General features: G+C 43.8%; 1 protein-coding gene across 1 annotated transcript in view; it reads right to left on the reverse strand.

Moving 5' to 3' along the window:
• Positions 1–1,536: 1,536 nt before the first annotated feature.
• LOC130133409 (dihydropyridine-sensitive L-type skeletal muscle calcium channel subunit alpha-1-like) overlaps positions 1,537–12,539 on the reverse strand; it is a 34,924-nt gene continuing 23,921 nt past the window's right edge. The window contains exons 33-45 of the mRNA XM_056302006.1: positions 7,718–7,809; positions 6,980–7,139; positions 6,587–6,714; positions 6,193–6,289; positions 5,974–6,076; positions 5,756–5,857; positions 5,185–5,318; positions 4,601–4,726; positions 4,213–4,421; positions 2,841–2,905; positions 2,687–2,733; positions 2,507–2,599; positions 1,537–2,145 (exon numbers count right to left, since the gene is read on the reverse strand). Of these exons, the coding sequence (XP_056157981.1) occupies positions 1,819–2,145; positions 2,507–2,599; positions 2,687–2,733; positions 2,841–2,905; positions 4,213–4,421; positions 4,601–4,726; positions 5,185–5,318; positions 5,756–5,857; positions 5,974–6,076; positions 6,193–6,289; positions 6,587–6,714; positions 6,980–7,139; positions 7,718–7,809 (1,683 nt within the window). The 3' untranslated portion in view covers positions 1,537–1,818. The remainder of the gene's footprint in view (positions 2,146–2,506; positions 2,600–2,686; positions 2,734–2,840; positions 2,906–4,212; positions 4,422–4,600; positions 4,727–5,184; positions 5,319–5,755; positions 5,858–5,973; positions 6,077–6,192; positions 6,290–6,586; positions 6,715–6,979; positions 7,140–7,717; positions 7,810–12,539) is intronic.

Here is a 12,539-nt window from a genome sequence, read left to right on the forward strand (position 1 = left end):
TATTTTGGCTTTTTTTTTTCTTTGCTGTCATCCTACTTCTGTCTAATGTACTTTTTACCCTTTTAATATTTCCATTTAACTTATTCACTGAGTTTTGTAATTTCACCTACTGTGTCCTTGAAGTTTAGGAGTTTAGTTATTGAATGTATTTAGTTTGAATTAGACCTATATTTGAGTTTGCATTTTGCCTCAGCATTTCCATTCCTTAAGGAGGAGCGCAGCCTATGATGGGTTATTTATAGGAGCCTTTCCTCTAACAAACAGTATTGTATGTAGTGGGCAGACTCAGTTATTCCCATGATTTGTTATTTTTATTATACATGGTCAGCTGGAGCACACTCACCTATTGCAGATCCCTCATGACTCCAAATGACAGGCTGTGTTGTCTCAACAGATGTCCATCTACCATTTGCTTGTAGAAAAGAAACCAACTTAGACAGTGGCTGTATTTTTTGGGATGTTTTATTTCCTTTGTCAGTGGTGAAAATACCAATTTGACATCAAACATAATGGCATAAATTCAAGAGTGAAGATGTACCACAGAAGGTTCAGCTATATTGTCCACCCACAAACTACCTCCAAAACTTCAGAACCTCCAAAATAGCACATATAAGAGAAACGCCCAGGCCAAGAGGAGAATGAAAGTAATAAAAAATAACTTCTTAAGACCTGTTAGAGTGATTCCACTTTGAGGTGCAAAAATAAAACACGAAAAGTGCAGTATTGCATCAAATTATGTTCATGCAGTTCTGAATAAATATCAGTGGCTTTTAGAGTTAAATCCACCATACTCCAGGTATGCCAAAGATTTACTCATGGATAAAACTTAATTGACCCCCCCCCCCCAATGTAAATTGCATTTCACATAAATAAAGCACACATATAAAACCACGTGTAGCCTGACTAGCAAATTCTATCCATGTTCATTACTTGAATAAAGTATGCCATATAATTTAGACATATGCTTTTTAGTACATCTATGATAAATCACCGACATAAGGACTGTTATAAACTATAAAGTACAGTCATGTCCTTTGTGTGAATGAAATTGTTTCCCCTTTAAAATGTGCTGACACCAGCTGCATACAAGAGCAGTGGCGAGCAGGAGGAGTCTCACATTAATAAGACAAATGAAGAACTAGTAAGCCCTCATTATTTTAAACAATGGGTCAGAGGGCATCATCGGACCAAAACAAAAAAGAAAATCTTTCACCTATTCTCCAATATGACTTCAACACCAGAGCTCTTTTCAAACAATTGAAAAGTTTCGATGCGCTTTCGTGAGCCTGGATGCAAAGAAACTCAATCACAGGCTCCTCAAAATCGGAGTCCTTTCACATTCTCATAACTGAACTGCAGCATCAGAATGATGACTGCTGACTCTCTGTTCACTCTAACTTTTGTCATCGTCCCACCTCCATCAGTCAGCCTTTCAGTAAGACACACAGCAGAACACATGGTTGTTTAGCCACTCACTGGAATGGATTACCTCAACAAACAATACAAAAAAGAAGTTTGTCAACCTGTGTGCTCTGAGATAGTCTTTTATTTGTTGCAACAAATCTGATAACTGAGAAGATGAATGGATTATCAGATATAGTGTTTCTCCCTGGTTAGGGTTGCATGATTTTCAACCACAGTTAACATCTTAGACTTAAACTTGAGCCAGCTTGCTAGTTCGGCCTTGGGCCAGTCAAGTCAGTCGTATTTGTTGCATGGGCAACAAGTTTGGTAAGGTAAGGTGAGGAGAATGCACTTGCACTGCCTTGTCGAGGGTAACATCACATTATACCTTTAGAAATTCAACGTACAGACTCTCTAAACTTCAGTGTCTGCTTCAGTTCGCTCCTGTCCAGATCCTACAGGGGCAGAAGGAGGTAGCGGGATGGGACGTCTCTTTCTTCTCACAGCAGGGTCTGCCTGGCATTCTTTCTCTGTGGCCATGGTAGAAACAGAAGGAGGGAGAGGGATGGGGCGTCTCTTCTTGACGGAGCTGACAGATCCTGAGCGGCCGCTGAGGATGCCCTGGGCCATGCCCTCCATCTCAGCCATGGGGATGTGCATGGCCTTTGACATCTCCCTCTTGGTCACTGAGACAAAATGAGGGTCTTTGGCCAAGGAAGCCAGACCACCTTCTATTAAAGCCTAGAGGAAAGAAGTATAGCGTGAATTAACCTTTCCTCTGTGTGTCTACGTGTGTGTGGATAGATAGATAGATAGATAGATAGATAGATGTATTTTAGGAAGTCATACTGTGCATTGACTTTGAGTATTAACATTAAAACAACTACCTGTGATTTTATACCTAGAATATGACTAGGATTTACACAGCAATTTCCTGTCTGACATTTAGAACAGACTGGAAACGGGTCATGTTTAAGTTGCACTCACTATGTAAAACAACGTAGGTCATAGAACCAGTGTCCCAGGACACTGCCCCGCTAATAGAAGTGGTGATCACATTGTGAATATGGAGATGGGTGATTACATTTCCTCTCTCACTCACCTCCTGGATGAGCTGGTCAGCAGCAGGCAGGCCCCCTGCAACAGCATGAGAACACTGAGACTGTCTGTCACCATGGTTAGGGTCATAGGGGAACTGAACAAAAGACATACCCATTAAAGCCATTCATGCTCCATCACAGAGACTATACACTGGATGAGTCTGAGTTTTATAATCCATTACCTTTGAGATGTCTGTTCTCACTATAAAGTTTGAAATGGGTCTGTTCTCTAAATGAGGGTGGACAAAAGAAATCAGACGCTTTTAAGGATCCAGAAAGACCAATGAGAATTTTATTTCTGAATGTCTGGCCTGTCAATAAAACCTGTGGACCTACCAGGTTCTGCATCCTCACTGGGATTATAGAACCCCTGGGGGCTCCCTTCTCTCTCAGATGAAAACCTGTAACAAGCAAAGGCACAGAGCAGGTCAAGTTATCTTATAAAAAGACCACTTGAAATAATCGTATTTCTATCTTATTTCTTGGTAGAAATAATAATATATCAGACTTATCTAGTGCTTTTCTAAATACTCAAAGGCACTTTACATCAGAGCCAAAAATAGACAAGAAAAAGAAAACTTAATTAAGATAAGAAATGGTAATATGATAGGCAATAAAAAGACAGGGAGGGTATGGGGGTTAGCTGGGAAAGGCTAGTCTGAAGAGGTTAGTTTTGAGGACCTTTGTGAATGCAGACAGACTCGGGGCAGCTTTGATGTAGTTTGGAAGAGTGTTCCACAGAGAGGGGGGCAACTGAAAAGACCCTGTCACTCCCAGGTCTGGCGCTTGGTCCTGCTGACTTGCAGGAGGTTGGCATTAGTGGACATGAGGCAATGGGATGGGGTGTGCTAGTGGAGGAGGTCAGAGAAGTAAGGGGGAACCAGGTTTTTGAGAGCCTTGTAGGTTATGAGTAGGATTTTGGGAGCCAGGGGAGGTCTTGGAGGACAGGGGTGATGTGAGCTCCTGAGCAGGAGCTGGTGTGCAGACAGGTGGCTGAGTTTTGTACATACTGAAGTTTATTGAGGACTGTGTAAAGGACTGTGTGTGTGTGTGTGTGTGTGTGTGTGTGTGTGTGTGTGTGTGTGTGTGTGTGTGTGTGTGTGTGTGTGTGTGTGTGTGTGTGTGTGTGTGTGTGTGTGTGTGTGTGTTGTGTAAAGGATGCTGTTGCAGTAATCAAGCCTGGATGTTATGAACGCATGGATGAGTGTTTCTGCTGCAGTAGGTGACAGTGTGGGTCAGAGGCGCGCAATATTGCAGAGGTGGAAGAAGACTGTTTTAGTGGTCTGATTGGCATGGGGCAGGAATGAGAGGGTGGGATCGAAGGTTATGAACTTCGGTGGGTAACAATGTAGGCATTGGTATTAAAGGAAAAATCCTGGGGGGTGCAGTTTAGGGAGTCTGGGCCAGTGATTAAGATTTTGCATTCATCGCCTTTGAGTTTTAAAAAGTTATTTTGCATCCATGTTTTAATGTCTGTGAGGCAGGTGGAGTGGGTGGCAGCAGTGATGGTTTTGTAGGAGAGGTAAAGCTGGGTGTAATTAGCATAAAAGTGAAAGCGGAGACCATGGCAGTGGAGGATCTGTTCAAGTGGCAGCATGTAAAGGATGAAGCGAAGGGGACCAAGCACCGAACCCTATTTTCCTTCTCTGTAATTTGTTAACCAACTGAGCTGGTCTTGTCTGTCAATAGGAGAATGGTTGTTACCCACTCTGCAAGAGCATTGTTGTTGATGTTGTTCCTCAGAGTGGAGGTGGGGAAGAATTCAGTGGTTGGCATGAAGGTAGCGGAGTCTGGGGGAGACTCGGGTTGGCTCTCAGAAAACTGAAGCGGCCTATGGCTGGTCATGTGAGGGAGCTGGGTGCTGGTGGGCTCAGAGGAGAAGGAGTCCATCTGATTCCCAAACAGACCATGGGACCGCTGCACAATACCATGGCAGGAAAACACACATACACATGTAAGTATAAACATTGCTGTAAACATTTACACACACAAATGAGAGAAGAATTCAGACAGCCCACACTCTGCAGGGTATGTGCATGTGTACAGTATGCATGTGTATTTTCTATCTCTCCTAGCCTGTAGTATGCGTATCTCACCCTGTAGATGCCCTCTTCTCCAGCCTCTTCCATAGCTCTGTCAATCTCCTCCTCATTGTGAAGATCTCCTGAGATGGCTCTGTGTAGCTCTGGAGCCGCCTCCTCATCAAGACTCCTCAGGCCAGCCTAGATAACCATGGTGGAATGGGAAAAGGAGTCAGGACCCTATATCAAAACATTCATACAGACTTGAAAAAGAGGGAAAAGGATAAAGTGAAGCACAGTCTGATGTACGACAGCCAGAGAAAGGAGGGAACAAAAGCAGAAAAGAGTTACATGCAGGGGTACAATTGAGAGAAAATTGTGTTTAATGTATCGCTAGTATCAGTGAACTACATCATAGATCTTGTGGTTGATGTAGTGGGATGATATCATACTTTATTGACCCAAGTAGCGAAATCCATTTTTGTTCCCCTTCAAAAGAGATGACAGCACAGGATCAGCTAGGAAACAGTCCCGCTGAGGCAAGTAGTGATTCAGTCTTGGGCAGTTCAGCAAAATAGCAGTATGCCAATACAGGGGTTTGTACCCAGGACCTCTCCCTACTCAAAATGCCCTCCTTTTCTTCCATATAGGCTCTTCACCTGGATTTCGGGGCCTGAGGCGGACTTCTTAGTAGGACGGTAGCCATAGTACTCCTCCTGGCGCTTCAGGAACTTACGGAAGTGTTCCTGGAGCAGGAAAGTTGCATAGAACTTTCCCACGGTCACCTCATCATCTTAAAGCAAATCACATGATGAGAAAAGCAAATGACAAAATGAGAAAAGCTAAATTCTGTGAAGGGGAATTCCATCAAATTCTGTTCATGGTGATACTGATTTTATATTATGAAAGTGATCGAAGAGAAAAAAATCGCTTATTTAAAATTCTCAGCTAATCAAAAATATTTGTTTGGTATATCATCGCGTGCATTGACCCCTTGAGGCTAATTTGTGATATTGGGCTATGCGAATAAAATTGACTTGACTTGACTGTCAAGTGACTGCACTGCCTCTGTCATGGTCTTCCAATCTCATTCCAGTGCCCGATAGACCTCAGTTTGTAAAGTGCTTTGAGTGGCTGTTGCAGCTAGAAAATATGCAACTTGATTGATTGATTGATTGATTGATTGATTGATTGATTGATTGATTGATTGATTAATACTGAGCGACTCACCTCCAATAGGGGGAATGACTTGGTCTAATAGTTTCATACTAGTGCGTTTCCAGATCTGCTTTATAATGGCTCTCAGCTCCTCATTGGCTTGCTCAAAGTTACCTGGTCAGAACAAGCCATGAAAACATTACTGTATTAAATCATGTTGAAATAAATACATGTATATGAAATGCAATCTTCAACCGTATAAAACAAGCTCAAAAAATCACGTGTTGCACCTTCAGTTTTGATCTTGAGAGCAGTTCTGACCAGAGCGAACAAGGTGGCATTGAAGGTGACAGTGCCATCACTGTTGAGTGGCATATTCATGCCAATTAAACGCTAAACATAGGAAGTGCAGAGAGCAAGACATTAGAGAGGAATAGACAACCAAAACTTATCAAACACACCATCAGTGCTATGAGATGTTAACTGATGTTAACTGTTTGTGAATATACCTTGCATGCTGCACGGTGAGGACAGAATTTGCCAAAGCCGAGTGGTGGCTGGATACGTCGTAGCAGTGTCACCACATCTAGATGTTTGATTCTTCCCCTAAGGGTCAAAAGGAGAGTCAAGCTCCAGCAGCAGATGAGGAAAAGTGATTGCTTCCATTTATGAATCACTATGTGATGGATGGGCTTAACCCATCCATCCCGGAGCTGCCAGGGAAGAGGAAAAGAGGAAGGCCAAAGAGGAGGTTTATAGATGTGGTTAGAGAGGACATGCAGGTGGCTAGTGTGACAGAGGAAGATGCAGAGGACAGGAAGAAATGAAAAACGGATGATCCGCTGTGGCGACCCCTAATGGGAGCAGCCGAATGTAGTAGTAGTATGTGATGGATGGGCTTACGTGGCATCAGGGTCATATTCAGCCCAGATCTTCTTAAACTCATCCAGGTGATGTGGACCCAGGAGAGACCAATCACGGGTCAGGTAGTCAAAGTTATCCATGATGACAGCTACGAACAAGTTTAGAATCTGGAGAAGGAGGGAGAAGAGATGTCTAGGTTATATGGAACTGGTACATTGGTCAACAAATGAAATAAGTTCAGCGCTTATTTGTTAATCTTTCAGCTCAAAACTGTTTTCACCAAGTAAGTGTAATGATTACAATATGATAGGATATGACAAATAGTGGAGAAAATTCCACTACTAAAATATTACTGAAATATTAAAAGGAGGTAAAGCAAATTATGGTTGAGCTCTAAATGGGAACTGAAAAGATTTTCCAGTTCTCAGTCACCAGGAAAGCGCAGAGACAGTAGAAGCTCAAGAAGTAGAAGACAGCAAAGTTGGCACCACAGGTATATTCCTCTCCTGGCAGGAAGTCAGACTTGGGGTCACACTTCTTCCCATACATACAGGCAAGCATGATCTCCTGCCAAGCCTCTCCTGTAGCACACCTGGGCAGACATATGAACACACACACACACACACACACACACACACACACACACACACACACACACACACACACACATACACACACACACACACACACACACACACACACACACTTGTTACCATGTATAATGTCTCAGTTCAATTTTTTTTTAATATAAATTTATTTCTGATTTTTCCCCCCAATTTATTGGCCAGTTGATCCCAATTTTAATTCAAACACCCACCCTCGTACTGCATGCGTTCGCCAACTGCATCTCTCCGGCCGGCAGTCTCGAAGGAGACCGCCTCCCCACTTTCGTGACAAGGCGACTCCAGGCCGAACCACTGTTTTTTCCGACACACACAGAGGCGCATTCACGTGACGAACACAAGCCGACTCCGCCCCCCTCCCGAAGACAATGATTGCTGCTTCATCGAGTCCGGCCATAGTCGGATCTGACGAGACCGGGGCGCGAACCCCGGTCCTCAGTGGGCAACTGCATCGACACAAAGCCGATGCTTAGACCGCTACACCACCGCGGACTTTCAGCTCAAATTTTGACCTTTGACCTAAACACAGCCTGGCTCACAGACTTACCGGAATAGCATAAGAACTGCCTGAGGGAATGTCTGGAAGTTGTTGTTGCGGTTGACTTGGGTGCCGTCCACTAAGGCTATCTTTCCAAATATCTAAAGGGTTGTCAGTAAAAATCCTTTTAATCACAAATGTTGAGTAAATATGCACAGGAATTTGATTTGGTGAACTTTGGTGCAGAAACTGGCAAAGAAACAACACACACTGTTTAATAGTGCATATCAGCGCACATGCTAGAGGGACAACAAGAGTCCACCATACAAGCAGATATAGTCGATGGGCCAGAGCCCAAAATTTCCTATTTCGGTACACTCAAGGTGGCAAAACTTACTTATAATTTTTGAAAGGATCCATGTCTGTAGATGATATTTTGGTATGATAACCATTCCTGAGTGGCAGCTGTATCACAGTTATCAGCTCATGAAGTTAACCACCCGCTAAACTAAATTGCATTTTAGACGCTGGTGCATATCCTGGTTTAGCCTCATGGTCAGGACATTTTTCAATGTTCTATAATATTGTCTTTGGTATCATTTTAAAGGGGACCTTCTTAGCTTTCATTCAAGCCCTGTTGTGGATATTTCTCACAAATATAGAGGTCACTTGAGCTCTTCAACCCGTCAATAACACACATCTTTCTGCAATGTTCGCCTAAACTATATACTTTCTTTTAGCCCTGTGGCATCTAGGAATATCAGGGACACAAAACACAAAAACTGGAATACTCACAGGACTGTAAAGATTCAGAAAATGTATAATATACCCATACTATTTCATTGTGTGAGGTGATTGTGAACCTTAAATTAGAAGGGCATTATTACTAAGAAACTAACTAGACCAAAGCCAGTTAGTCCATGGGTCAGACCAGATATCGATATCACCCAAGGTGACACAACTTCACTGGTGCCATTTTATTTGGTACACTAACAGAAGTAAAATAATACATGATAACCTTTCCAAATGAGCAGCTATTTCATTTTTCTTTCAGGAAACCTGTTTCTGTGCCTCTCACGATTGTGTATTTGCCCAGATTTTTACAAATATAGCATTTCAACACCCCTGGTACTGATTAGCCTAGCTTAAACTCTGGGACAGTTCTTAGTTGGCCAACAACCAAGTATAACCAGTACTGTGTACTTCCATTCATTGTGCTAAGCTAGGCTAACGTGCAGCCAGATAGCTTTCTACTAAACACATATAGAGGAAACTGGTATCTATCTTCTTGTCTCACTCTGGAGAAGATTGTAAGCTAATTTCCCATAATGTTAGCATGTTCTTTTAATGTATATGTTAATATGATTAGTTAAAGTGGCTACGAGGAACTTTCATCTTGTGTTGATTTTGGCAGCCTCATGTGGACAAAATACAGCTGTTGCATAGCAACTAGGTAATGTATCTATTTGTGGCTATGTAAGATAAATAATGGTAATATGACGCTGGTGAAGCAAAGTAAACTTTGTTTTAGTAGTGTTCATACACCTAAGTTACATGTATTTGTTTGTATGTGGCAGGTGAAAACTGACTGAATATGGCCACTGGTGAACAAGCAAGTTTTTACCCAATACCAAAGCGCCCACGGGTGGAGTGCATTATCCACTGTTCTGATGATACAGATAAGCTGGTTTCACTACAAAGTGTCGACTCATGGAGAACTCTGCTCAGGGCAGCTCAGATACGAAATCATGCACCAGTTTTGAAACTGGCAAAAGACATTCCTGAGGGACAGATTCCAGCAATCTACTACCACAGAAAGTGTCGCAGTATCTTCACTATGAAGCAAATTCTTGATGGCCTCCTTGCAAAAGAAAAGAAAAGTTGTGTCTCTGCTGAAGAGAAACAATCTAAGAGAGTAGCTCGACATGCTCCAAGTACATCTAGGACTTATGATGCAGAGTGCATATTTTGTCAGAAAAACAGCAAATATTCCAAGAGACAGAATACGAGAGAAGTACTGGTGCAGTGTCGAGAACTGCGAGCTGATGCAAAGATCAGGAGTGCAGCCACAAAGAAAAGGGACAGCAGAATCCTTGCCATTGTGAGTAGAGACCTTGTAGCAGCTGAAGGGCACTACCACAGGTCATGCTATAGATTTTACACCAAAGAAGAGGTTTCCAAAGGAGAGGTTGCCAGCAATGAAGATGATGATGCTGCAGCCCAGTATGAAGCTGCTGTGAATAAGGCATACAATGAGCTGTTCCTCTTCATCAGGATGGAGCTTTTTGGCAATCCTCAAGTGATGACAATGACTGATCTCTCTTCTAGACTGGTAGCTTCAATGAACTCCCAAGGCATTGCCCAAGTCAAGGAATCAACCAAGAAGCACATAAGGCGAAACCTGGAGAGTGAGTTTGCTGGAGCCTTGCAGATATTCCCTGATGAGAAAGGAAAATTCCTCCTCTATCCCGATAACTTGTCCATGAGGGAACTTGCCAAAGAAAATCAGTCTCTCAAAAGGGAGCTGCAGACCCTGAAAAGTGTCAGTGCACAAGATGTTATAGCCAAAGCAGCCATCAAATTGAGAGCAGACATTAAAAGTCAAGATGTTCCTCAAACCTGGCCGCCTGAAGTCAAACCAGAAGCAGAATGTCCTACCATTCCAGAGTCGCTCATTATCTTCCTGTACTCTCTACTCACAGGCTCAAATGATCCTGATCATGCATCCCAGAGAGGGCAGTGCCTTCTGCAATCATTTGGCCATGACATAGTATATGCAGTGACATGTGGAAATACCAAGCCTTCCAAGCACATTGTTCTGCCATTCAGTGTCAAATCGTTGACAGGAAATGTAGAGTTGATAAACATCCTCAACCGACTTGGTCACAGTGTGTCCTATTCACAGATGGAAGAGATCAACACTGCCCTGTGTCTCCAGAAACTCTCATCATCAGGGAGTGGCATTGCCCTTCCAGCTAACATCCATCCTGGCATATTCACAACTTTAGCCTGGGACAATATCGACCGTCTTGAAGAAACTGTCAGTGGTGAGGGAACATCTCACAGAGTCAATGGGATTGCTGTGCAAGCAAAGCCAGTCAACCCACTTCCTGTCCAACCCATGCCCACTGTTCCCAAAACAAAGAAGAGAAGCATTGATGGACCCCCACCAATGTTACCAACTTACAATGCTGGACAACGGGTAGGGCCACCACAAAGCAAAAAGTCAGATGCCGATACTGCAGCCAATACTAAGCTTGCCAGAGAGAAAAACCTTCTTTGGGTCCTAGCACGCATGTCACAACAAGAAGAACAGTCAGTCAGCAGCTGGACAGGCTTCAACATCCTGACTCGAGGAGAGATGACGGTCATCCCCGACAATATAGGCTATCTGCCTACCATCAATGCTCCAGCGACACAAATGTTTACTGTCAACGAGGCGCTTAACCAGTCACTGAGCATCATGCAGTGCTTAGGCCTGAGGAAGATTGTCTGTGTCTTTGACCAAGCCCTGTATGCGAAGGCTGTCGAGATCACATGGAAACACCATGACAAGTTCCATGATATCATCGTTAGGCTTGGGGTATTCCACACCATCTGCACACTGCTGGCAATAATAGGAAAGCGTTTCCAAGATGCTGGACTCAAAGACCTCTGCATTGAGTCTGGCATGATTGCAGAAGGCTCAATTGCTGGTGTTATGGATGGCCGCAAGTACAACAGGGCAGTGCGACTACACAAGCTCCTGTATGAGGCTCTCATGCGACTGACCTTGAATGGTTTCCTGTCCTGGTTGGAAGAAACTCACAGGAATGACATGGTTCACCTGAATGAGACACTGAAGACCATTGACAGCCTTGGGAAAGAAGTCTCACTACATGCTTTGAAGGAGGTCCTCGAGAACAGCTCTTGAACACGCATCATGGATCTATTTGAAGTCTACCGTGAGTTCCTTAGAGGTGGAAACGGCAGCCTCTCGAACTTCTGGATGTCCTATTTGGACATGGTTGAAATCTTGTTGGGGCTCATCCGAGCATCCAGAGAGGGAGACTGGATGCTACACTTGGCTAGCATTCGAGCAATGATCCCATGGTGCTTTGCTTATGACAGGATGAATTATGCACGCTACCTCCCCTACTACTACGCCCAGATGTCTGAGCTGCCCATCACACACCCAGATGTGTACACAGAATTCATGGAAGGAGGCTTCTCAGTCCAACTGGGCTCCACCAATCCCTTTGGCCGAATCCCTGTTGACCAAGCTATAGAAGAAACGGCGAACAAAGACACCCTAACAGCTGGAGGGACAAAGGGATTCAGCTTGAAGCCAGGAGCTGTGACCAAATATTATCTCACAGCTGAGTATAGAAGCATGTACCTCAGACAGCTGAGAGACCTGACAGGTCAAGGCAGGTGCAAATGGTCTCATCCAGATCTACAGAGTCCAAGGATCAAGAGAGATGAAGCAGATGTCCAGTCTCTCATGGACCTTATGGAGAATAACTGGCTCAATCCTATGTCCCCTGATGAGATTGATTTGGTTAGCCTCTCCACTGGCAACATGGCTCCACCTGATGTGACCATAGATCTCTTGAGAGCTCTTGAGAAAGGAGAAGAGGCCTACCAAGCATTCCAGCAAACAAGGTTAGATGCAGACCCACCACCTGTGAAATTCCACGACAAGATGACCAAGCAAAGTCTGAAAACATTCTCCAATGTCAGCACAAAACAAGCTCATGGAAAGAAAGCACAGGATGTGGTTCTGAAGGCAGATAGAAACCTTTTCAGTCACATGAGCCTGGTGGCTGAAAGCAGGAAGGTGAATCTGAAGGATGTCCCGCCTACCCATTGGGCCCACTACCATGGGCACTGGCAAATGCTGATGGGTCCT

This window comes from Lampris incognitus, chromosome 2 (genome assembly GCF_029633865.1).
Source record: "Lampris incognitus isolate fLamInc1 chromosome 2, fLamInc1.hap2, whole genome shotgun sequence".
In the NCBI taxonomy this organism is placed as follows: domain Eukaryota; kingdom Metazoa; phylum Chordata; class Actinopteri; order Lampriformes; family Lampridae; genus Lampris; species Lampris incognitus.